Source organism: Chlorella variabilis (assembly GCF_000147415.1).
Source record: "Chlorella variabilis unplaced genomic scaffold CHLNCscaffold_4, whole genome shotgun sequence".
In the NCBI taxonomy this organism is placed as follows: Eukaryota; Viridiplantae; Chlorophyta; class Trebouxiophyceae; order Chlorellales; family Chlorellaceae; genus Chlorella; species Chlorella variabilis.
Window position 1 is genome coordinate 2,020,297 of NW_005435084.1, and position 20,262 is coordinate 2,040,558.

Consider the following 20,262-nt stretch of genomic DNA (forward strand, 5'->3'; position numbering starts at 1 on the left):
CCGTGCCGCCGCTCCCGTGCCTTGCCCCCCGCCTCCCCGCCTCATCCCCTGCCTGCCTGCCTGCCCGCCCGCCTGTCCAGGGCGCCACGCACCGACCTGTCTCCCGAGGAGCGTGAGAGCCTGGGCAAGAGCCTGTTCAGCGACTACCTGTGCAGCCCAGACCTGGAGGAGGCGGTGGGCACCGCGCAAGAGCTGGAGGCCCCCGGCTTCATGCCCAAGCTGGTGCAGGTGGGTGTGGTGCGGGGCTGTGGGGCCGGGTGTTGGCCTGGTGGGGGTGGCACGGTCGTGCGATTGGGCGTGGGGGCTTGGCATGGTGGGTGATGGCGCCTGCCTCTGGGCCTGGCTGCGCGGGTGGCGGTGTCGCGGTGTCGCTCAGCTCGTCTTGCCGCGGCCCCCTCCTCCCCGCGCAGATTGGGCTGGAGAAGGCATTCGATGCGATGACGGAGCGGGAGCAGACCAGCCTGGTGGATCTGCTGGCGACGCTGGCGGCGCGGGGCGTGCTTGGAGCGGACGACCTCAAGGAGGGCACCGCGGGGCTGATGGAGGGGCTGGAGGACTTTGCGCTGGACATCCCCGCCGCGCCGCGCCTGCTGGGCCGCCTGCTGGGCGCCGCCGCCGCGGGCGGCTTGCTAGGCCTGGACTGGGTGGCGGGCGCGGTGGCGCCGTGTGAGAGCGCAGAGCCGCGCCGCGCCTTCCTGGCGGCGGCGCTCAAGGCGGCGCAGGAGGCGGGCGGCGACGAGCGGGTGGCGGCGCTGTGCCAAGAGGGCAAGCTCGACCTGCAGCAGCTGCTGGCCTTTGACCCGGAGTTTGATGGCGACATGCCGCCCGCCGCCGACTTCCTGCAGCAGCAAGGCCTGGGCGCGCTGGCATAGACCGGCTCCAGCACGGCGGCAGCGCCGCGCCCCGCTGTGCTGTTAGGCCTGCAGCAAGCAGCTGCCTGCCCCGCTGGGGCCCGCGCCGCCTTTGCCTTCCTGCTGCCCTGCTTGCTCTCTTGTCGCTCTCTCCACAGTTGTTTTACATGGTTCCGCTCCAGATTCACCCGTTTGTTTGTTGCTCTCAATCACAGTAATCTCTCACAGTAGCCCTGGGCTGCTCAACCTGGCAAATGGCAGTGCCGCCACCGGCTTTTAGTGCGGCGGCAGAGGCGGGGTTGCTCAGCACAGCGCAGCATGAGTAGGCTCGCTCCGGCCATTTCGTGCTGGATCGAACATCGAGCCTCATTTGCGTGTGATTGCCCTCACCAGGGCAGCAGAGACAGCAGGGGCGCAGCCTGCCCATGGCGCGGCTGGCTTTGGGCGTGCCTGCGGCACTCCTGTGCACCGCCTCTAACAGCATCAGTAGGACCAGCAGCCAATGTGCCACCCCACGAGCTCAGCTGGGGCCGGTGCCCAGCCGGCGCTGCATTCTTGGGGCTTCGATAGCTATCGGTGAGCGTCTCCTCGCTTCTGAATACGTGCGTAACATCCAGGATGCGGAATTGGATGGCACTGAGCCCGCTTCTGCTGCGCGGTGGCTCGTGGTGCAGGGCTGGTGGCGGCGGCGCCTGTTCGATGGGCGGTCGCTGAAGACAGCTCGCCTCTGGCACAAGAGCTTGGCAGCGTGCCCGCTGCACCAGAGGCAGCACCCAGTCAGGTACCAGAGAAGAGCATGGTGCCGCTGACGCCGGAGCAGCTGGAGCAGCAGGCGGCAGCCAAGCTCTTAGAGGTGCGCTGGCGAGAGGGCTGCGGGATTGCATCTCTTCTGCGTCCCATCTGCTGCCCTGGAGTGCTGGCACCGTGCCGCTGGCATCACTGCAAGATCTGGAATCATCAGAGCTCGCGTGCAGCCCCTGCTGCGCATCAGCCAATCCTGCCTGGGCTCACTGCCGCAGGAGGAGGAGGAGCGGCGGAAGGCGCGCAAGCGGAAGAAGGGGCGGATCAGGGAGCTGGAGGAGATCCGCGCAGAGCTGGCAGAGAAGGTGGGGCGTGCCCTACATTGCTTTTTCTCACTTCTCGGCGCCGCCTTTTGTTCTGTACAGTGTTGCCATGCCGTGCCTCACCTCCATAGGCTCCCCATCCGTCGCCTCCTCCCTGCCTGCCCGCCCTCAGGAGCTGGTGCTGCTAGAGAAGGAGAAGGAGCTGCTTGAGAAAGACCAGACCGTGATGGTGCTGCGGGAGGAGGTGAGGTGGGGTGCAGCAATGGGGGAGCAGTGGGGGCCGCACATGAGCATCCGGCGAGTAGCCGTTTTGGGGACTTGTGGTTCTGTTGGGGCCTGCCCTGTCAGCTTTTCCTGCCACAGGTTCTTGGTTTGCGCCCTCGGGCGCTGGCTGTCTGCTGGCCCTGCCTCACGCTTCTGGCCCTCTAGCTCTGCTGCAGCTGGAGATAGAGAAGAAGCTGCGGGTGCTGCTGACCAAGGAGAAGGAGAAGGCAGAGGTGGGTGGCGGTGCAGGGCTGCGCATTCAGTCACTGCGAGGTACACAACACCATGGGGTTTGACAACGGCATTTTTGTCAATTCCATGTAAATCGATTGGTTTTGCCTCTGCTGATTGGTGCGCGCAGGAGGAGGCTTCGCTGGCCATGGGCTTGTGCACAGGCGGCTCCATGCTGCCCTGAGTGCTGCACCAGGAGGACGAGTCGTGTGTTATGACTCGATGCAACAATTGATTCCTGCTCATTGCTGCCAAAGTAATTGCCCGCACTGCAAATAAGGCCATACAACTGGCGGGAGTGTCCCGGTGATGGATGGGAGGGGTAGGACAGGGTAAGAGCAAGGGGGACAGCAGGATTGTGTGATGATTGCTCAAATAAAACATGTGCTTGCCATCAAAGCAAGCGGCTGGGTGGGGGTTATACAGGTACTGCATCTGTCTGAAAATTACTATGTGCAACGGCAGTGCGTGTGGGAAGTGTGGGCCGAAGGCTCGAATACAAACCGCGGCAAGTGGAACAGTGATGTGCACCTCAACAAAAGCAACTAGCCTGCCTGGGCAGAGGGGAACTCGAATTGATCTCACGGTTTCGGTTCAAAACCAACATCAAGGGGTTGCCGCTGGCACATCATTCATTCTTGTTTGTCGGCCGTTACGCGCCCCTGTCACGTGAGGCGCCCAGGCTGTGTCGGGTCACAGCGAGGATGACATGTGGGAGGCGTGCTGCCAGTGCTCCTCGTCCAGGCCACGGATGGTGTTGAAGCCGGGGGCGCGTGTGACCACCCTGGGCGGGTGGGGGAGGCAGGCAAGGCAGGATGCTTTAAATCCCTGCATCGGCTAGCAGGCTGCGACAGCACAGCCAACTGGCAACACAGGGGTCGCCACCCGTCTCCTGCCCACCCCCACCTGTCATCCTCGGGCTCGTACAGCCGCACCCGCCGAATGGGCGGCGCGTAGATGTGCAAGCTGATGCTGCCCTCGCCCTCACAGCAGGCATCGTCAGGGCACCGCACTGCATGCAGCCCCATGCTGTCATTGATCTGCAGGAAGGGATGTGGTGCAAGTTTTGCTCAGCCTTGCTGGATGCATCCCCGCTCACCCAGCGGGCTAAACAGCAACTTTGGCACCAAGGAGCAACCGATAGGACGCTGATTGATGACTTACGTATGCCGTGCCGCCAACGCCCACCCTGCTCACGCCGGTGGGCACCAGCAGCGGGCATGGGCTGCAGGGCAGAGGGCAGGCAGCGAGCCGCGGTAAGCCAGTTGGGGTCAGCTGCGAAATGCTGCTTGCTGGCCTTGCCCCTGCCCAAGCGTCCTCCGCACCAGCACAGCAGGCATCCCTCCCCTGGCGCTCACGTGGTGGCAGAGATGACGCCGGGCAGGCGGGGAGCCACAGCGGGCTCCACATGCACGGGGGTGGTCCCGGTGGAGTAGCGCAGCTCTTCCACCTCACCGCTCAGCACGTTGAGCCAGCAGTGGGAGTTGGCATGGTTGTGGACGCGCGACTGCTGGCCCCTGCCCCAACAAATCAGACTGCGCGGCATAGCACAGGGGCGGGGGTTGGCGGCACTGAAACATCGAGTTGGATGGCTCAGCCTCCCTGGCACAGCCGGCTCAGCTCACATCATCTCAAAGTTGGCATTGTCTTGTACCAGGTGCCTGACATAGTGCTCCGGGTTGAACCGGGCCAGCTGCCGCCAGTCGCTGTGCCCCGCCGCAACATACGCGCCCACCGCTGCCCGCACCGCAGCATCCAGCCGTGCCGTCGACTCGGGCGGCTGGTGCGCGTTGATGGTGTAGCCTCGGGCGCGCTCTTCCTCAAAGGCCCGGTTGATGGTGGCAAACAGGTCCAGCAGCGGGGCATCGCTGGGCGCGACAACGGCGGGAGGCCCAGCGCCAGCGCCACAACTCAGCAGCGAGCGGGGCGCAGGCAGCTTGGCCTCGCCGGGACCTGCAGCAGCAAGAAGTTGATCGGGACAGGAGCGAGGGACAGGAGAATCTAAGATTGTTTGCGAGTTCGGGGCTCTTGTCTCACCAACAGTCAGAATGTCTGCAGGCGCCATTGCCGTAAGCAGCCTGCTGCGACCTGTTCTCTGTTGTGACGGTCAGCCTCGTTGTTGGTGTGTTGGCTCTGTGGAGCTGTCGGGACGCGGAGGGCTTGCTCCCTGCCTGGCAACTCCCACAGGTAGAGGGCGGACACTGGATCGCGGACATGCGTGCGCAGGGTCCCTATTGCAGGAACTGTACCTGCACCCGGGACACGCCTTGCACAGCAGCGGGGGCGCTGGCGCCTGCTCATGCAAGGCTTCCTGCCTGCCCAGTAGAGAACAACAGCATAAACTGTCTCTCAGGGAGAAGGTTTTAGCTGCTGCTACATGAAGCTGCCAACATGGACCGATGGTTGCCCGTTCTGCCCAGCGCCGCAGCAGAGGCGGTGAGGGACATAACGTGACGACCTGGCGCTGCACTTGCTGCAATGCCCCCACCAACTGCACTGGTGCTCCAAGTGCGAAGTGTTGCAGGGTGATAAGCTACAGAGTGGTATTGGGGCGGGTGGCGGGGCTGGCTGCGCGCACTGCGCAGGTGAAGGACGGGGCGGCAGCTGGCATTCGGGTTTGGCGCCACGCAAAAAGGAATAGTGAGGGAAAAAAATGAACACGTGGCTGCTGCCCCACAGTCATGCCGCTGCCGCCCCCACGGCTGCTGCTAGGTGGTGGGTGCTGTGATATGCTGCTGCTGCTGCTGGGTGCGGGGCTGGTGAGGGCCGCTGCGGAGCTGGGCTCAGAAGCTGAGCCCCGCCTCGCGTGCCGCATCCGCCAGCGCCTCCACGCGGCCGTGGTACCGGAAGCCGCCGCGGTCAAAGCAGACCTGCACGCCAGACACACACAAAGCTGCCAGTTGGCGCAGCACACCTCAGGCGTGGCGGAGAGGTGGTGCGCTCGTACCAGGGCAGGGCTGCCAGCAGGCCGTCTGCTGGCAGCCCGGCCTAGAAGCCTCCCGCCTGCACGCGCCCGCGCCCGCCCCCGCCCCACCTTTTCGATGTTCTTCTGCTTGCACAGCTCCGCGATCTTGGCCCCCACCAGCTTGGCGGCCTCCACGTTGGCGCCCGCGCCGTTGAGCTGCTGCCGGATCTCGGGGTTGAGCGTGGAGGTGGCCGCCAGCGTGTTGCCCGCGCTGTCGTCAATCACCTGCAGCAGCGACAGCCTCCAGCCAGCCGGGTGTAACAGCCGGGCGCCAGCTGCCAGCAATGCTGCTGGCCGTGCAAGAGGGCTGCTGCCCGTCCCTGGGAAGCGGCGTGGGCGCTAGGCGTGCGATGCGGGGGAGCTGCCGCCCTGGCGCTGCTTCACATGACTTCCTTGCTGTGCATGATGCCCAGCCATGCAGCAGCCAGCCATGCGCTGCTCGCACCTGCGCATAGATGTGGTTGTTCGACCGGAACACTGCCAGCCGCGGCCGCTCGGTGGTGCCCTCCACCTGCACACACACGCAGACGGAGCACCGCCGTTGGACACAGCCACCTCCCTTTACTGCTTGAACTGGGCCCATATTCTGCATGACTGGTGCAAGTGCCGCCCGTTCCTAGGCGCCGCCGCGGCGTACCCCCACCTTGCTGCGAATGCGCTTGTGCCGCTTGTCCACCGACTCGCGGCGGGTCAACACCCGAGCCTCTACGCAGAACTTATGCACCAGGCCTGCGGCAGGGGCTGGAGGGGTGGGCCATGTCGGCAGCCCACAAATGGTGTGGGTGCACGCATTGCCCACACAGTATGGCCCTAAACCCACCGCTGCGTGCTGCCGGCTGCATGGATGGCGCGGCGAGGCTCTTCTGGGCCGCCAGGCCGGAGAACGGCGTGAACCTCATCGTTGCCGCCTGCATGGCCGGCCCAGGCTGCTGCTACGGGTTGGCTGAAAGATGTTGTGTAGCCCACAGCAGCCTCCACTCCCGCCCTGTGGTGTTCACCTGCTCCAGCCACCTGGGTCATGCGGGCGCATGGGCGCGCTAGCAAGCCTCGCTGGTCGCTTGCAGGGGCGTTCCGCTGCCAATCGAGCTTCCGGGCCATGCATTTCTTCAGCACGATGCGCCTGCAGCCTGCACCCGTGAAACCACGTGCTGCTGGACCCCCTCGAGCTGGAGCCCCGCCTTTCCCGCCAGCAAAGCCTGTCAATCGATAAGACATGCACCCGCCACATGCGGAGCACCCAGAAAGCCAGGCCCTTTGCATTCCTGTCGCCGCCCCCATATGCCCACCTGCCTCCCACCGACCATCTGCTGCACTGCCATGTGGGAGTGGAGATTACGCACCACACATAAATATGGGCGCAATGCGCGGCCAACAGGATGGCATAAAGCAAAACAGCGGCAGTGGCGAGGGCGATTCACCACAAACCTGGCGGCACGGTGCACATGCATTGCGGCGCAAAAAACGGGTTGGGGTGTGCGTGTTGTCAGAAAGGGGTGGGAGAAATTCTGGGAACAAAAGCAGAGGGATTCTGAATAGCATTGTGTGCGTGTGCAGCAGGGCGGATATGTTCATTGTGGGCCAGAGCGCCGCCGACCGAGGTGCCGGCGCATGGGCGCCGGACCATCCCAGGCACAACTAGCATCAATCAGCCCGGGCTGGCGTGACATCCGCCGTGCTGCTGCCCGCCAAGCCAGCTGCGCTTCCTCCGCCAGCAGCAAGAGAGCTTGGCAGGCCCAAGGCCTTGCGGGCCGGGTGGCAGCAGGCGGGGCAGGCAGCGCTCGCCGGAGCAGCTGCATGCCTGCCCGCCCAGCCAGAGGTGGCCGCCGCCTCCGCCGGCACGTGTCATGCGCCAGCCAGCCAGGGTGCGCTCCTAGGGGGCGATGCGTGTGCGCTCCCAGCCAGCCGTGCCACAGGCCCCTCAGATGAGGCCCTCCAGCGCCAGCCGCGCCACCTCAGCAAACCGCTCCTCGCTGCACGAGGCAAACTCCAGCAGGCGCCACGCGCTCTCCTGGCTCACAGCCTCGTAGTCCTGCTGGCGCTTGAGCACGATGTGCCCCGCAATCTCCCAGGCGGCAGGGTCCACCTGCGTCTCCAGCACATCTGCCGGCAGCAGGCGGGCGGCGGCGGTAGGGGTACCGGTCAGGACGGCAGAGGGCGGCCAGGGTGGGGCATGGGGCGCATAGGGGCATGGGGGCATGGGGCAGGGGGGCAGGGGGCGGCCAGGCGCATTTGGCACAGCACCAGGCGGTGGAAGCAGCAGCAGGCGGGCGGGCGGGCGCGCGGGCGCAGGCGCGGCGGCGCACCCTCCGGGATCTGCCCCCGCGCCTTCTTCTCGGCAAAGCAGTTGGGGAAGAGGAAGATGCGGGCGCCGCAGTCGGCGATGAACAGGTTGTGCGGAACGTTGGCGGCGGTCAGCCGCTGGCAGGCGGTGCCCACCAGCTCCGCCACCTGGCGCAGGGCGGGAGGGCAGAGGGCAGCAGCAGGGGTGAGCAGGCGGCGGCGGGATGGCGTGGCCGCCGGCCTCCAGCCAAGGGCAGTCGAGCTGCACACACACAGCCTGGCCGTCGACCGAACCTGCGCGCCTCGGCCGCCGCTCGCCCTCCTGCGGAGCGCGGCCAGCCCGGCCACCGCTCGCCCCCCCTGCCCGCCTCACCTCGCGCAGCGAGTCTCCCGCCTCAAACACCAGGCTGCGCACCGGGTACTCGCGCAGCTGGTCGACGCGCACGCCGGTGGCGGCGCGGCGGCGCCCCTTGCCGCCCTGCGGCGGCGGCGAGCCCGCGCCCGCGCCCGCGCCCAGCCCCTCCAGCTCTAGCGGCACGGTGGGCGCCCGCTCCATGGCGTAGGGCGCAGCCAGGTAGTAGGCCTGGAAGTGGAGGTGGTTGATGGTGCCGTAGGCGCCCAGAGAGTTGAAGGCGAGGCGGAAGTAGGGGTTGTCTGCGGGCGGCGGGCGGCGGGCGGGCAGCAGGGTGGGCGGCCGGCGCGGGACGCCTGCGGAGCCGGCCTGGCGGCCTGGGACAAAGCCAGCCACAAAGCAGGGGCGGGCGGCCGCTGCCTGGCCCCCACATCACGCCACCACCACCCCCGCGGCCCGGCCCGCCCCACAACCGCTCACCCGCCTCGCGCGCAAACTGCAGCGCCAGCAGCAGCGTGTCTGGTGTGACCAGCTGGCACAGCGCGTCCAGCGCGCGCGGCACCAGCAGCACGTGCCCGTACTCGATGGGAGAGACGTTGATGTAGACGAGGTTGGGCGAGGCGCGGGGCTGGGCGGCGGGGCGGAAGGCGGGCTTGGCGCGGCGCCCGCCGCGCCCGCCCGCGGGCTCAAACATGAACAGCACCTCCTGCTGCAGCGCCTTTGTGAAGTTGAACTTGGCGGCGTCGTAGGGCTGGGCCACCAGGTCCACGCGGAACTCGGTGGGGCGCTTCTTGGACAGCCGCCCCTCGTTGCACTGGGCGATGAAGCCGTAGGAGCCGGGCACCAGCTTGGTGGGGCAGGCGGTGACGTCGTAGCGGAAGAGGCCCGCCTCCGCGCGGTCCTCCCACTCGCCCAGCAGCAGCGCGTCCAGCACGCTGCGCTGGGGGACCACCTGCGGCGGGAAGGGGGGGGGCGCAAGGACGCGGCGCGCGTCGGAGCGTGCGCCGCGAGCGCGGCCGTAGCCACAGCCGCCGGCAGCTGGCGGGCTGCCGCCCACGCCTGAACTACGCCAGCAGCCTGGCAGCCAGTCTGCCAGACGGCCAGCGTGGCTTGGCCCCCAGCACCTGCGCCCACCCGCCCACCCACCCACCTATACCACCTGCACCAGAAAGCCCACCCACCTGTGCGCTGGCGCCCGAGTCGGAGGAGCCATCCAGCGACACGGCCTCGTCGTCATCAGAGGAGGCGTAGCCGCGGGCCGCGCCGCTGCAGCAGAGGCGGCAGGGCAGGGGCGGCGGAGGCTGGGGCGCGGCCTTGGGCTGGCTGCGGACGCGGCGCAAGCGCCAGCGCGCCAGGGCTGGCCTGGCCGGCTGGCTGGCAGGGAGCGCAGAGAAGCAAGCACGCTGTCGCAACGTGCATGCTGCCCTGCGGCGGCAGCAGCAGAAGCAGGCGCCGGGGCAGCCCCTCCTGTGCTCATTGCCATGGCCTTGCCTGGCCTCCACCCCACCCCACCCAGCCGCACACCCGCCCACGCACCTGGCGGGGTCGTCCACATCGGGCACTGCCGCCGCCTGCAGGTCCCCAAACGATCCAAAGGAGCGCACGCGCTTGACCTCGAAGCCGTCGTGCGAGGGGAAGGAGTAGAGGGGCAGCAGCGAGTCGCCGTCTGCCAGGTCGCGCACCGCCTTCTCTGGGGTGGTGGCCGCGCCCTTGGCGGGGCTGGCCGGGCTGGGGCTGGAGGCGGGGGTGGAGGTGGCGGCCGGGCTGCCGCCGTCGACGTCGGCCTCCCCAGCCAGCTGGCTGAGGGAGAGGACGGTTGCGCAGTGGGTGATGGTCAGCGCCATGGTGCAACAGGAGTAAGAGGGGCGGCGTGGTACACAGAGGGGTGCGCCGCGCGAATGAAAGGGGGGGTTGTGGGGAAAACGGGAAGAAGCGGGATATAAAATGACCAGTGCGGGGCAGTAGCGCTTTGCTAGTATGATACACGCCTGCTAATGGAGCGGGCTAGGGGGGCGTGTATCAAGCGCGACCGCCGCCAGACTTGCGCACGGCGTCCTGCAGCGGCGGCGGGCGGCGACATATTCCAAGGTGCTCAGCCACAAACGCGCCCCATATACCGGTTCCCTGCCCTCCCGAGGCTCCTCCATGCGACAAGAGGGCGGGAGAGGGTGGCCAGCGGTCTCTTGGCGGGCAATCGTGGGAGGTGAGGCGCGTGGCGGCCTGCGCACCTGCGGCCGGCCGCCCAGGCTAGGTGGAACTCCGCGACCTCCGCTGCGGTGAATTAGCATCGCTCAGAGGGCATTGAGTGGCTGGGTGGCGGGGCGGGGTTGGCTCTTCCTGCGCTGCTGTCCGCTGGTTGAAGTCACGTCCTTCCTGAGAGGCTTCCCAGCAGAGAGCGCAATGGGATTATAAAATGTAAGGCATTTCATGAGTTTGCGGACCGGTGTAGGCGGTGGGTGCGGACCGTGCGGACCCTGGCATTCGGTCCGCACGGTCCGCACCCGCGGACCGGTAAGGCATTTCATGAGTTTGCGGACCGGTGTAGGCGGTGGGTGCGGACCGTGCGGACCCTGGCATTCGGTCCGCAACCTTCAAAAATGCGCCAGGAAATGTGGCAGGCCAACTCCGCCCTGACAGCGCGCTGCGGCCCCCGCCCGCCGCATTTCCACTCCACCTGAGATCACAAAGGCCTTAGGAACCCACACCCTGAGCGGCCGTCCAGCCCTGCGGCCGCACGCCCATCAGGGCCATCCCACACTCCGCCCCCTGTCCTTTCCCCGGCCCGCCTGCCGCTTTTCCTCTTGCAGCATCGTCTCCCAGACTCTCCAGCGGCCGAGTAGCGAACTCGGCGCGCTGCGCCATGGCAGACAATGGCCCTCAGGGGGATGGCAGCAGCTGCCCTACCTACGTCCCGGATCCAGCTTTGTGGGCAACGCAGATCCCCTACAGCCCGCCGCAGCAGTCAGGCGGGAGGCCGCCCTCGCCGCCGCCCGCCGCCGCCCAGCCTGCAGCAGCAGCAGCCGAGTTCTGGGACGCAGTTCTGGGCTGGACGGCGGCCCATGACCCCCCGGGATGCCTTGACGACGATGCTGGCCGTGATGACAGACACTGCGCCATTGGCGCGGTTCATGTCCGGGCATGACAACTTTGCCGCGGCTTTTCAGAAGGACAATGTGAGAGCAAGGCTTTTCGGCGTGTCCTCTCAATTGAGCCATGCTAAAATCCATCTGCCCTCTGGCGTTGCTTGCCCCCCATCTGGCTAAGCCACCATGGTTTTCTGTGCTTTGAACAGGTGGACATGGAACTGCTGCACCAGCACCAGCAAACAGCCCTAGAGCAGCTGAAGGCCACCGCCGAGGCAGCAAATGCGGCAGATGAGGAGCCCAGCCCACCAGCAGAGGAGTTGGAAGAGGTTCAGGCGGCAGCTGTGCTTGCTGTCTTGAGCCCCGGCGGCGGCAAGCGGACAATCAGCCGAGCTGGTGACCCATTGCAGCCGTGCGAGCTGAACATGGATGCAGCCCTCGTGGAGGAGGTGGCTGCACCAGCCCAGCAGCAGCACCAGCAGTTCCACCACCAGCAGCAGCAACCTAGCATGCCACAGCAGCAGGGCACAGCTGCCCAGCAGGAGCAGCAACAGGGCATGCTGCCGAGCATGCCGCAGCCGCACGGCACAGCTGCCCAGCAGCAGCAGCAGCAGCAGCAGCAGCAGCAGCAGGGCATGCTGCCAAGCATGCCGCAGCCGCACGGCATTGCTGCCCAGCATCAACAGGGCATGATGCAGCAGCAGGGCACAGCTGCCCAGCAGCAGCAGGGCATGCTGCCAAGCATGCCGCAGCCGCACGGCATTGCTGCCCAGCATCAACAGGGCATGATGCAGCAACAGGGCACAGCTGCCCAGCAGCAGCAGGGCATTCTGCCGAGCATGCCGCAGCCGCACGGCACAGCTGCCCAGCAGCAGCAGCAGGGCATTCTGCCGAGCATGCCGCAGCTGCACGGCATTGCTGCCCAGCATCAGCAGGGCATGCTGCAGCAGCAGGGCACAGCCGCCCAGCAGCACCAGCAGCATGGGGGGAGCACAACACACCTTCACCCTCTGTCTCAATCGATGATGCAATCCGTCCCTATGCACCAGCAGTTCCTACCACCCATGGGCCCCGCAGCGGCAGCCTTGCCGACAAGCTTCCTCATGGAGCAGACGCTCAACATGGCAGCACCATACCAACACGTGCTGGGTGGCGACGGCTTCGGCATGCTGGCTAACTCGGCATCCATGAGCCAGTACCAGCCCCACCTGGTACACCGGATGGGCCCTGGAGCAGCAGCGCAACAGCTGTTCATGGGGCGGCAGCAACCTGCCCTTCACCCGCACCCGCAGCATGCCATGCTTCAGGGGCTGCTGCTGCCTAGAGCATCTGATGGCAGTTACATTGGCAGCTTTGTCGGCAGCGCACCTGCAGCTATAGGCGGGGCTGGCGGCAGCAGGGGCAGCAAAGGCGGCTCTGGCGAGGACAATGGCGGCGGCAGCGGTGCAGACGGCAGCAAGGAGGGACAGAGGAAGGCTCGGAATGGCTCGCGGCGGCGGCTGCCGCCACAGCGGCGAGACCTCCCCACACTGGCTCACTTTGAGCAACTGGGGGGGCTGCCTGCGGTAAGGCGGCGGCGCTGTGTGCATTCTACACATCGCCTCCCGAACCTGCTGTTTACAGTGATTGCACTGTGCGCTGCATGCAGATCTACGAGTGGTGGACCAAAGACTTGCTTGACAATGGGATGAGTCGGCAGGAGACGGTGGGGAGGCCTTGCCGTGCGTGTATGCCTTTTGCTCGGCTGTCAGTACTTGAATGCTGCCTTGCCTAACTGTTGCATCGCAAATGCAGGTGCCACATTCATCTTCTTTCCCTTCTTGTTCTTCAGGAGGAGCAGGAGCAGGCCTGCAACCCAGCTGCGATGCCAGAGTGGCGCTCAGGGATCGACAAGCGACGCTTCAATGGTAGGGTGATCAGGGGGCGTACAATTGGGTCATGTGTGGTTGGGTGCAATATCACACCTGGCACATTTTGTTGTGAGTTGCCATCACATGCTCTTTCGTTGCACTCGCTTGTCACTTGCAGAGGTGAATAAGCTCATCACCTACATCGAGGAGCATGCGGCCACCCTGCAGCAACAAACCAAGCAAGCGGTATCCCGAATGGAGGTGAGCTTGCAGGTTTGGGTGGGGGCTGGCAGGGTGCGTGGGAGTGGTATGAGATTGAATGGCAATGGTTGAGCACGACGGACAACGGGGGAGCTGAATTGTAAAGGCTGCTTTGCCTTCATTGAGCATGCAGATGGCTCGACAACTGGAGAAGGAGCGGCAAACTGCAGCTATCAAGCATGGCGGCAAGCAGAAGAAGCAGACCCTGAACTCCCTGTTGAAGCAGCTGCAGAAGCAAGGTGGCAAGGCCAAGAGGGCTGCAGCTGCAGCAGCAGCGGAGCAGCACAGCAGCGGCAGGGAGAGCGAGCATGACGGCAACGATGTAGGCGGCGACTAGGCACGCTCTTGACTGTTGCTAGAGATTGCATGTTACATTCTTGTTGTAATGTGCCCCCAGTTATTCGGGCAATGGACAGAGGAGCAAGAAAGGAGAGGTGAGGGCAGGGTGGTGAGGGTCTGGTGTGAGATGATATCAAGAGGTTGGATAGAAAGGAAGGTGTTGCAGGTGCAGCTCTCTCTGAAGGATAGGCCAGGCTTGGCTCATACTGCCCTGGGCTGCTGCACTTGCAGCAGCCTGCCCAACCGCTGCAAGTCGTTGCCCCCACAGATCCCTTTCCTCTGCGCATCAGGAGAAAAGGCAGAGAATTAGCTCAACAAAGCAAGCTAAGGCAGGCAAGCAAGGCAGTCAGGAGAGGGGCAGGCAAGCAAGGCAGTCAGGAGAGGGGCAGGCAGAAATAGAGGGGCAGCAGCGGCGTGCCCACCAGGCGACGCGGTCACCATGCGCGCAGAGTTGGCATACACCCAGAGCATAAAACGGCTCATCACAGCCTCCCTGCTGAACACAGGGGTTGCTGCAGCATTGGCAAGGGAAGGAAGGGGCAGACCAACCATTCACAAAGGGGCAAAGGGTTGTGCAGCGGCAGCAGGCTGCGAGGGCGGGGCGGCGGGAGGCATAGGGCGGGCAGCCAGTCCGGGCACTTGGCTGCGCGTCTGCGAGCATGACTTTCCCACCTATCTCCTGCCGCCAGGCCGCCATCCAGCGCTCCAGCCCCTCGGGCGAGGAGCCATCGGCCTGCGCCTGCTGCAGCGCCGAGTTGCACAGAGCCCTCAGCTCCGCTCGTTCAGCCGCAGTGAGGCCCTCCCGCGCATGCTGGGAGCCGTGTGGGGCGGCGGGAGGCTGGCCATGGGGCGTCGGGGGAGCGGCATGGGGACCGGCATGCGGGCTGGGGAGAGCCCCAGGGGCCCCGGCGGAGCCCCTGCGGGCCCGCGGGCTCTCCCTGATGGTGAAAGAGGGCGGATGGGGCGGTCCGCGATTCGGGGTCCGAGCCCCGACTTTCCCCGCGTCCGACGTGGTCCGCAACACCTCTAGATGTGGTCGCCCAGTTGTCCACCTTCACCTCATGCACCCTCGTGGCCCACACACATCCTCCAATGCGGGCACCACCTGAGACCGTACACATCCTCCGATGCGTGGGCACCACCAGAGGAGGTGCAAGTAGAGCGAGCAAGCTTGCCAGCCAACGCTGCAGTATTGCACCCAAGGGCCCGCCGCTCCCACCTATGTCACAATCCCCTGTGCGGCCCTGCTTTGCCATCTTGAATAACATGGATGGACTGCGCCCTCAAAAAGCACCCTTACATGTAGGAAATGGGATGATGAGCTCTCCAAACAAAGCCAGGGCAGGGCTGTCAGCCCAGGGCGCCGCCGGCCAAGCGGTGTTGCCCCAACTGCTGCTGTCGCTGCCCGCGCCGCCGCGCCGCAGCCCTGCCCAGCACCACGCCAGCTGCGGCCCCCGCCGACAGGCCCACCACGGTGCAGGGAAGGCCCACCACCAGCAGCTGGACCCACCACCGTCGCCACCTGCGCACAACCTGCACCTGAAGCCGCTGCTCCGCCAGCTCAGCCTCCAAAGCCGCCTTGCTGCGAGCCAGCACGGTGGCCCTGGCGGCGTGCCGATCCCTGTCCGCCTCCGCCTTCTCCTGCTCCCGCTTGGCCGCCGCGCTGCGTTGCTCGGCAGCATGCTTTGCCCCCTCCAACAAACCCAGCTGCACGGTCACACGCGCAAGCTGCGCTTCCAGCAATCGAAACAGGCGCTCCACCTCGGTCGCCCGGCGGGCCGCATCCGCTGGCCCAGAGTCGCGCAGGTTGGCCAACTGCTCGGTCACCATCTCGAGGGGCACTGCACCGGGAGGGGAGGGGAGCGGTGTGGAGCCTGGTCGCCACGGCACTGAGCACATCAAGCAGCAAGCAGCCACAGTGCTCCACACACGGGAAAGCATGGCCCTACAGGGCTAGAGGGCAACAAGCATGGTGGTTCTGGGGTTGTCGGCGCACCAGTCAGCAGCCCGGTCCACTCTTGCTGGCAGACCTCGCACTGCTGCGCGTTGGCCCTGCCGCTCTGGTAGCTCTGAAACACCCAGCGTGCCAGGCAGCGCTGGTGCACGGCCGCAGCGCAGGCGCAGGGCTGGATGAGTTGGCCACCTGCAAACAAGCCGTGCAGTAGGAGGGTCATGGCGGCGGTGTGCCCTAAGGGCTTCAATTGTCTCCGCCCTCCCTCAGCCGCTCAGCTCTTATGTATGTATCTCATAACAACTTCAAGAAGCCCTGGGAGCCTGCCCTCGTGCAGAACTGGCGCAAGACAGCATATGGTCGGCAGCAAATGGCGGAGCCACAGCGACACCCTCCAATCAACGCTCGGACCTGGTTCGACGTCTTCAGTCTGCAAGCAATAGCGGCACACCGCCTCTTCTTCCGAGTCGGGGACGCCCCCCAGCAACTCTTCTGGTTCTGGAAGAGTAGCCATTGATCAAGGGCTTGGTACGGGCTCCGCGGAGTCAGGAATGGGCGGAAGTGACCGGGAGAGCGCTTCGGGGAAAGAATGCCCGAGGCTGTACCGCGCCGGCGCCGCAGCGCTTGCCACGGCAGTGGCTGCTGGGGCAGGTCACTGGCCAATCGACACTTGGCAGTTGATCTACAGGATGACTTTGCCGGGTTCAGTCTTGTAGCAGGGAAAACACGCGAGCGGTGTCGTCCTCGCCGCCCGCTATCCACCAGTTGCCGTCTGGGCTTGCCGCCAAATCCTGCACGGCATCCGTGTGCCCCCCGCCACTCCCGCACACAGTTGCCTGTCCGGGTGTCCCAGCACCGCACCGCGCCATCCAGGCAGCCCGTGAACACCAGCGGCTGGGGGGGGTGCTGCGCAAGCCGCGTCACGCCCTGCAGCGCGGTGAGGAGGGCGGGCGGGCGGGCGGGTGGGGTGATGTGACGCAGCCAGCCAGACGCAAGCACAGCTGCTCCAGCGACAGCCCATGCTCGTCCCGGGGCATCACACACGCAGGCATGGCAGGCTGCCATGGGGAGGGGCAGGCAGGCAGAGCACCCTGTGTGGCTGCTCACATCAGGGTGCTGGCAGGTGGCGCGCTGGCCGGGCACCGCGGCCGCCAGGTCCCACACCATGAGCCGCCCATCCATGCCCGCGCTCATGGCCACGTGCGGCAGGTGGTGGGAGAAGGCCACCGCCTCGATGCTGCTCTCCTCCTCGTGCCCCGCCAGCGAGGCCACCACCCGCCCGTTGCTGAGGTTGACCACCTGCCGGAGGGAGCGAGGTTGCAGTGGGGTGTGGGTGTGGAGGAGGCAAGCGGATGAGGACAGGTTGGGCGCGATATGCAGGGCAGGGGCTAGCGCAGGTGCATGTCGCTGAGGGTGGCGGGCGGGCAGCGGGCGAGGGAGGCGGCAGGGCGCACCTTTGGCACGCCGTCCTCTGAGCCGCTGATGGCTGCTGTGGAGTCGGGGTGGATGTCCAGGCAGGTCAGGCCCGCGGTATGGTATGGGTGGCCCTGCGCACGACGTGCAGGGCGGCAAGGCCACCGGTGAGCAGCAGGGAACGCGGGGGTGCATCGCACCACCCGCGGCAGCCCAGGCATGCGCCCCAGCAGCTCAGCCACCGCGCAGCCAGCTCCTGGGGCCGGGCCCCAGCCCCACACACCTGCACGGTCAGTGCGCACTCTCCGGTCTTGGGGCTCCACACCTTCAGCGAGGCGTCGCCCTCGCCGCCGCCCGTCACCACCCACTTGCCGTCGGGAGTGAAGCTGCCGCACACCACCGAGCCGCTGTGCCCCGAAAACACCTGCGGCCGGCGCGCCACACAGCAACGTGAGGGCGAGCGGCGGGCGGGGCTGGGCGCGGCTCCGCACCCCAGCTCGCCCCACCGCAGCCCGGCTCCCCAGCCCATCACTCGGCGGCCACGGCAGCGCAGTGGTCCCCGCAGCTACCGAAACAACGGCCCCACCCTCGCAGGCCTGCTTGCCCCACCTGCATGCACGCCCCCGTCTGCGCCAGCCACATCCAGGCCGTGAAGTCTGCGGCCCCCACCAGCACCACGCCGCCCTTGGGGTGCCACCGCACCCACTCCACCGCGTCTCCTGGCCCCTCCAGCGTCTGCGTGCACCGCCCGCTGGCCACCTCCCACACCTTCACCCGCCCGTCCAGGCCGCCGGTGGCCAGGCTGGCGCCGTCAGCGCTGAAGGCCATGCTGGCCACGGTGTCGGTGTGCCCGCCCAGCTCCAGCACCGCGCCCCCCGTCTGCTCAAACGCCTCCTGCCCCACGCGCCAGATGTAGGCGCGGTCGTCGGCGCCGCCCGTGGCCACCAGGTCTGCCTGCCGCGGGCTCCAGGCCACAGAGTAGACGCCGCTGGTGTGGCCGGTGAACGTGTGTATGCTGTCATCCTCGTCTGCCGCATCCAACCCGTCTCCCTCCTCCTCGTCCTCCTCCTCCTCGCCGTCGCTCATGTTCTCCTCTGCACTCTCAGGACAGGCAATCCAGGCACTTCAGCAGGGGCAGGGAAGGCCTGGTGCAAACTGGACAGCCAGGCAGCTTGAACAACGCTGCTGCCGCCGCTGCTGCCAAACGCTGCCACCGCTGCCCGCTCGTCGCCAGCTGCTCCTGCACCGGCCCCATCCCCTCCACTCCCAAGTGCTGCTGCGGGCGATCAGAACACCAAAATGCCGGGTCGAGTCCTGCGTCTGGAAGCCTCAAAGGCGCCAGCGGGCTGCGCGCACGCGCATGCAGGCACGGCAGCAGCGGTGGCTCACCATCAGGGGCCTCCCCCTCCAGGTCTGCCACCACCTGGCCCCCTTCCAGCTCGCCTCCTTCCTCTGCTGTAATAAAGGCCTCCTCGCCTGTCGCCCCGGCCATGCTGCAGACTTGGGAATGACTGAGATGAATGATCCAAGGGCATGCAAATTACTGACGGATGCAGAGCCCTCCACAATTTGTGCAGAATCAGTGCCACCTCACCTGCCGTTTCCGCTCCTGGGGGTCTCCCTGCGCGCTCACTGCACTGTCGCACGCTGCATGGGTGTCGAGAGCATTGCGGAAGCGGCTGGATTGCCGGAACGGTTGCAGGGCGCCCCCTAGGCTGCCAGCATCACCTGGCGCCACTGACAAGCGGCTGGGGGGCCTCAGCACAAGTGGGGTGATCCGGGCCGGGCCGCAGCGGCTGCCCCCAGCGCGATGTACACCCTTGTGCTCGTGGGCAGCTTCGTGCTGTGGATTGCCAGCGAGAAGACGCTGCTGCACTTCAGGCAAGTCTCGGTGGGGCCGCAGCTGGGCGGCAAGCCGCCGCCACCGCCGCCGCCACCGCCCGAGGCGCCCACCACCCCGCCTGCTGCCGCTCCCTGCCACCGCCGCCCTGCAGCCGCACCGCACGCCGCCTGTTCTGGTACCTGCTGGCATGCGCCATCGGCGTGGTCCTGGTGCGGTGGCTGCAAAGCATCGAGGGCATTGGCATGATGTGGGTCTTCCTCAGCGCGGTGAGAAGCGAGGCGGCGCTCAAGTGGCTCCGGGCCGTTGTCGCTGTTGCTTGCGGAAGCCGCCCAGCTGTATTGATCGGTTGACCTGCTCGGCCAGCACACTGCTCCCTGGTCTTGGGCCATGCCGACAGCAGCTGAGCGGCTGCCTGCCTGGTCCCGCGCCTGGTGCCTGTGGCCTGCCCCTCCAGATTATGGCTGCCTCCATGATCGAGGACGAGGTGGTGAAGAGCAAGGGCCTGACGCTGATGGACGTGGAGGCCACGCGGCGGCTGCGCAGCCGCCTGCGCACACCCGAGGCGCAGGGCAAGGCGGAGCGGCTGATGGACATTGTGGGCACCATCTCGCACGGGCGCGGCGCCACGCTGGGCGCGCGCCAGCTGTGGGCGCGCATGAGCGGCACCATGCGCCGCCTGCGCCGATCGCTGCACTCGCTGCTGCAGCAGGCAAGGCGGCGGGGCGGGCTCGCGGGCGGGGCTGGGGCAGCTGGCGCAGTGCAGACGAGCCGCACGCAGCCTCCTCACGAGCTGCGGTGCAGCACGGCCTGCTCTGCGGTCCACCACTCCACCCTCCTGTGCCTGCCGCTGGCGCCGCCGTCTGCCGCAGGCTGAGGCCGACGAGCTGAACTACATCCTGTGCACCATCAACGCCCCTGCCATGGTGGAGGTCTGCTCCCGTGCTACCCTGGAGCTGCTGACGCGGGAGCGGCTGCCGGAGCTGACCACAGAGACCAGGCACGGGCGCGGCATGCAGGCACACACTTGCAGGCTCACACATACAGTGCTCGCCTCTCAGGCATACATACAGTGCTCGCTCTGCCGCCGCACACACACGCGCGCCACTCCTCGCGCGGCAAACACAGTGATGCGCGCCTCTGCCCCGGGCCGCAGGTCTGTGCTGGTGGACTCGCTGCAGAAGGTGGGCATGCGGTACCGCCCGCAGCGCCAGCTGTGGGCCGCCGCCGTGCTGCTCAACACGCGCGGGCTGGAGCTGACGCTGCTGAAGAACTACCTGGACGACGGCGGCGACTACCACACCTGCTACAAGCTGTGCTACCACGACCTGCAGGTGGGTGGGAGGGAGGGAGGGTGGGAGGGAGGGAGGGGGCGGGGGGGTGTGCGGGGAGGCCTTGCAGAGGCGCGGGCGGAGGGAGAGAGACTGCACGAGACGTGGCCTCTGGAGGTGCTGCTGCTGCTGGTGCTGGGATGGGCCCGACTCGCCGCCGCGCCGCGGGTGGATGCCGCCGCACGTG

The 20,262-nt window shown here is 66.7% G+C and overlaps 8 protein-coding genes across 8 annotated transcripts in view; 4 read left to right on the top strand and 4 right to left on the bottom strand.

The window, feature by feature from the left end:
• CHLNCDRAFT_142387 (hypothetical protein) overlaps positions 1–872 on the top strand; it is a gene marked incomplete at both ends in the record, with an annotated part of 4,392 nt that extends 3,520 nt beyond the window's left edge. The window contains 2 exons of the mRNA XM_005850123.1: positions 81–228; positions 411–872. Of these exons, the coding sequence (XP_005850185.1) occupies positions 81–228; positions 411–872 (610 nt within the window). The remainder of the gene's footprint in view (positions 1–80; positions 229–410) is intronic.
• Positions 873–1,647: 775 nt separating this feature from the next.
• CHLNCDRAFT_142388 (expressed protein) lies at positions 1,648–2,594 on the top strand (the record flags this gene model as incomplete). Its single annotated transcript, XM_005850124.1, has 5 exons — positions 1,648–1,704; positions 1,871–1,957; positions 2,088–2,159; positions 2,356–2,412; positions 2,541–2,594. 5 exons carry the CDS (start codon positions 1,648–1,650, stop codon positions 2,592–2,594), a joined length of 327 nt encoding a protein of 108 aa, XP_005850186.1.
• A 509-nt stretch (positions 2,595–3,103) lies between these two features.
• Positions 3,104–4,475, bottom strand: CHLNCDRAFT_142389 (hypothetical protein; the record flags this gene model as incomplete). Its single annotated transcript, XM_005850380.1, has 6 exons — positions 3,104–3,194; positions 3,317–3,450; positions 3,599–3,635; positions 3,769–3,945; positions 4,036–4,363; positions 4,448–4,475. The coding sequence occupies 6 exons, from the start codon at positions 4,473–4,475 to the stop codon at positions 3,104–3,106; spliced, it is 795 nt and encodes a 264-aa protein (XP_005850442.1).
• A 718-nt stretch (positions 4,476–5,193) lies between these two features.
• On the bottom strand, positions 5,194–6,274 carry CHLNCDRAFT_142390 (hypothetical protein; the record flags this gene model as incomplete). The annotated part of the gene is made up of 5 exons (XM_005850381.1): positions 5,194–5,280; positions 5,445–5,600; positions 5,821–5,886; positions 6,019–6,104; positions 6,196–6,274. The coding sequence occupies 5 exons, from the start codon at positions 6,272–6,274 to the stop codon at positions 5,194–5,196; spliced, it is 474 nt and encodes a 157-aa protein (XP_005850443.1).
• Positions 6,275–6,693: 419 nt separating this feature from the next.
• On the bottom strand, positions 6,694–10,403 carry CHLNCDRAFT_57139 (hypothetical protein). The gene is made up of 7 exons (XM_005850382.1): positions 10,236–10,403; positions 9,544–10,062; positions 9,189–9,273; positions 8,488–8,959; positions 8,029–8,309; positions 7,679–7,823; positions 6,694–7,475 (listed from the first exon to the last, which is right to left on the bottom strand). The coding sequence occupies exons 2-7, from the start codon at positions 9,849–9,851 to the stop codon at positions 7,294–7,296; spliced, it is 1,473 nt and encodes a 490-aa protein (XP_005850444.1). The 5' UTR covers positions 9,852–10,062; positions 10,236–10,403; the 3' UTR covers positions 6,694–7,293.
• A 690-nt stretch (positions 10,404–11,093) lies between these two features.
• CHLNCDRAFT_142392 (expressed protein) lies at positions 11,094–13,538 on the top strand (the record flags this gene model as incomplete). Its single annotated transcript, XM_005850125.1, has 6 exons — positions 11,094–11,180; positions 11,300–12,655; positions 12,739–12,795; positions 12,922–12,997; positions 13,119–13,201; positions 13,335–13,538. 6 exons carry the CDS (start codon positions 11,094–11,096, stop codon positions 13,536–13,538), a joined length of 1,863 nt encoding a protein of 620 aa, XP_005850187.1.
• Positions 13,539–16,195: 2,657 nt separating this feature from the next.
• CHLNCDRAFT_142394 (hypothetical protein) lies at positions 16,196–18,396 on the bottom strand (the record flags this gene model as incomplete). The annotated part of the gene is made up of 7 exons (XM_005850383.1): positions 16,196–16,282; positions 16,353–16,418; positions 16,599–16,790; positions 16,946–17,038; positions 17,188–17,328; positions 17,514–17,998; positions 18,294–18,396. 7 exons carry the CDS (start codon positions 18,394–18,396, stop codon positions 16,196–16,198), a joined length of 1,167 nt encoding a protein of 388 aa, XP_005850445.1.
• Positions 18,397–18,714: 318 nt separating this feature from the next.
• CHLNCDRAFT_142395 (expressed protein) overlaps positions 18,715–20,262 on the top strand; it is a gene marked incomplete at both ends in the record, with an annotated part of 5,036 nt that continues 3,488 nt past the window's right edge. The window contains 5 exons of the mRNA XM_005850126.1: positions 18,715–18,749; positions 18,899–19,013; positions 19,202–19,504; positions 19,617–19,816; positions 19,901–20,098. Coding sequence (XP_005850188.1) covers positions 18,715–18,749; positions 18,899–19,013; positions 19,202–19,504; positions 19,617–19,816; positions 19,901–20,098 — 851 coding nt within the window. The remainder of the gene's footprint in view (positions 18,750–18,898; positions 19,014–19,201; positions 19,505–19,616; positions 19,817–19,900; positions 20,099–20,262) is intronic.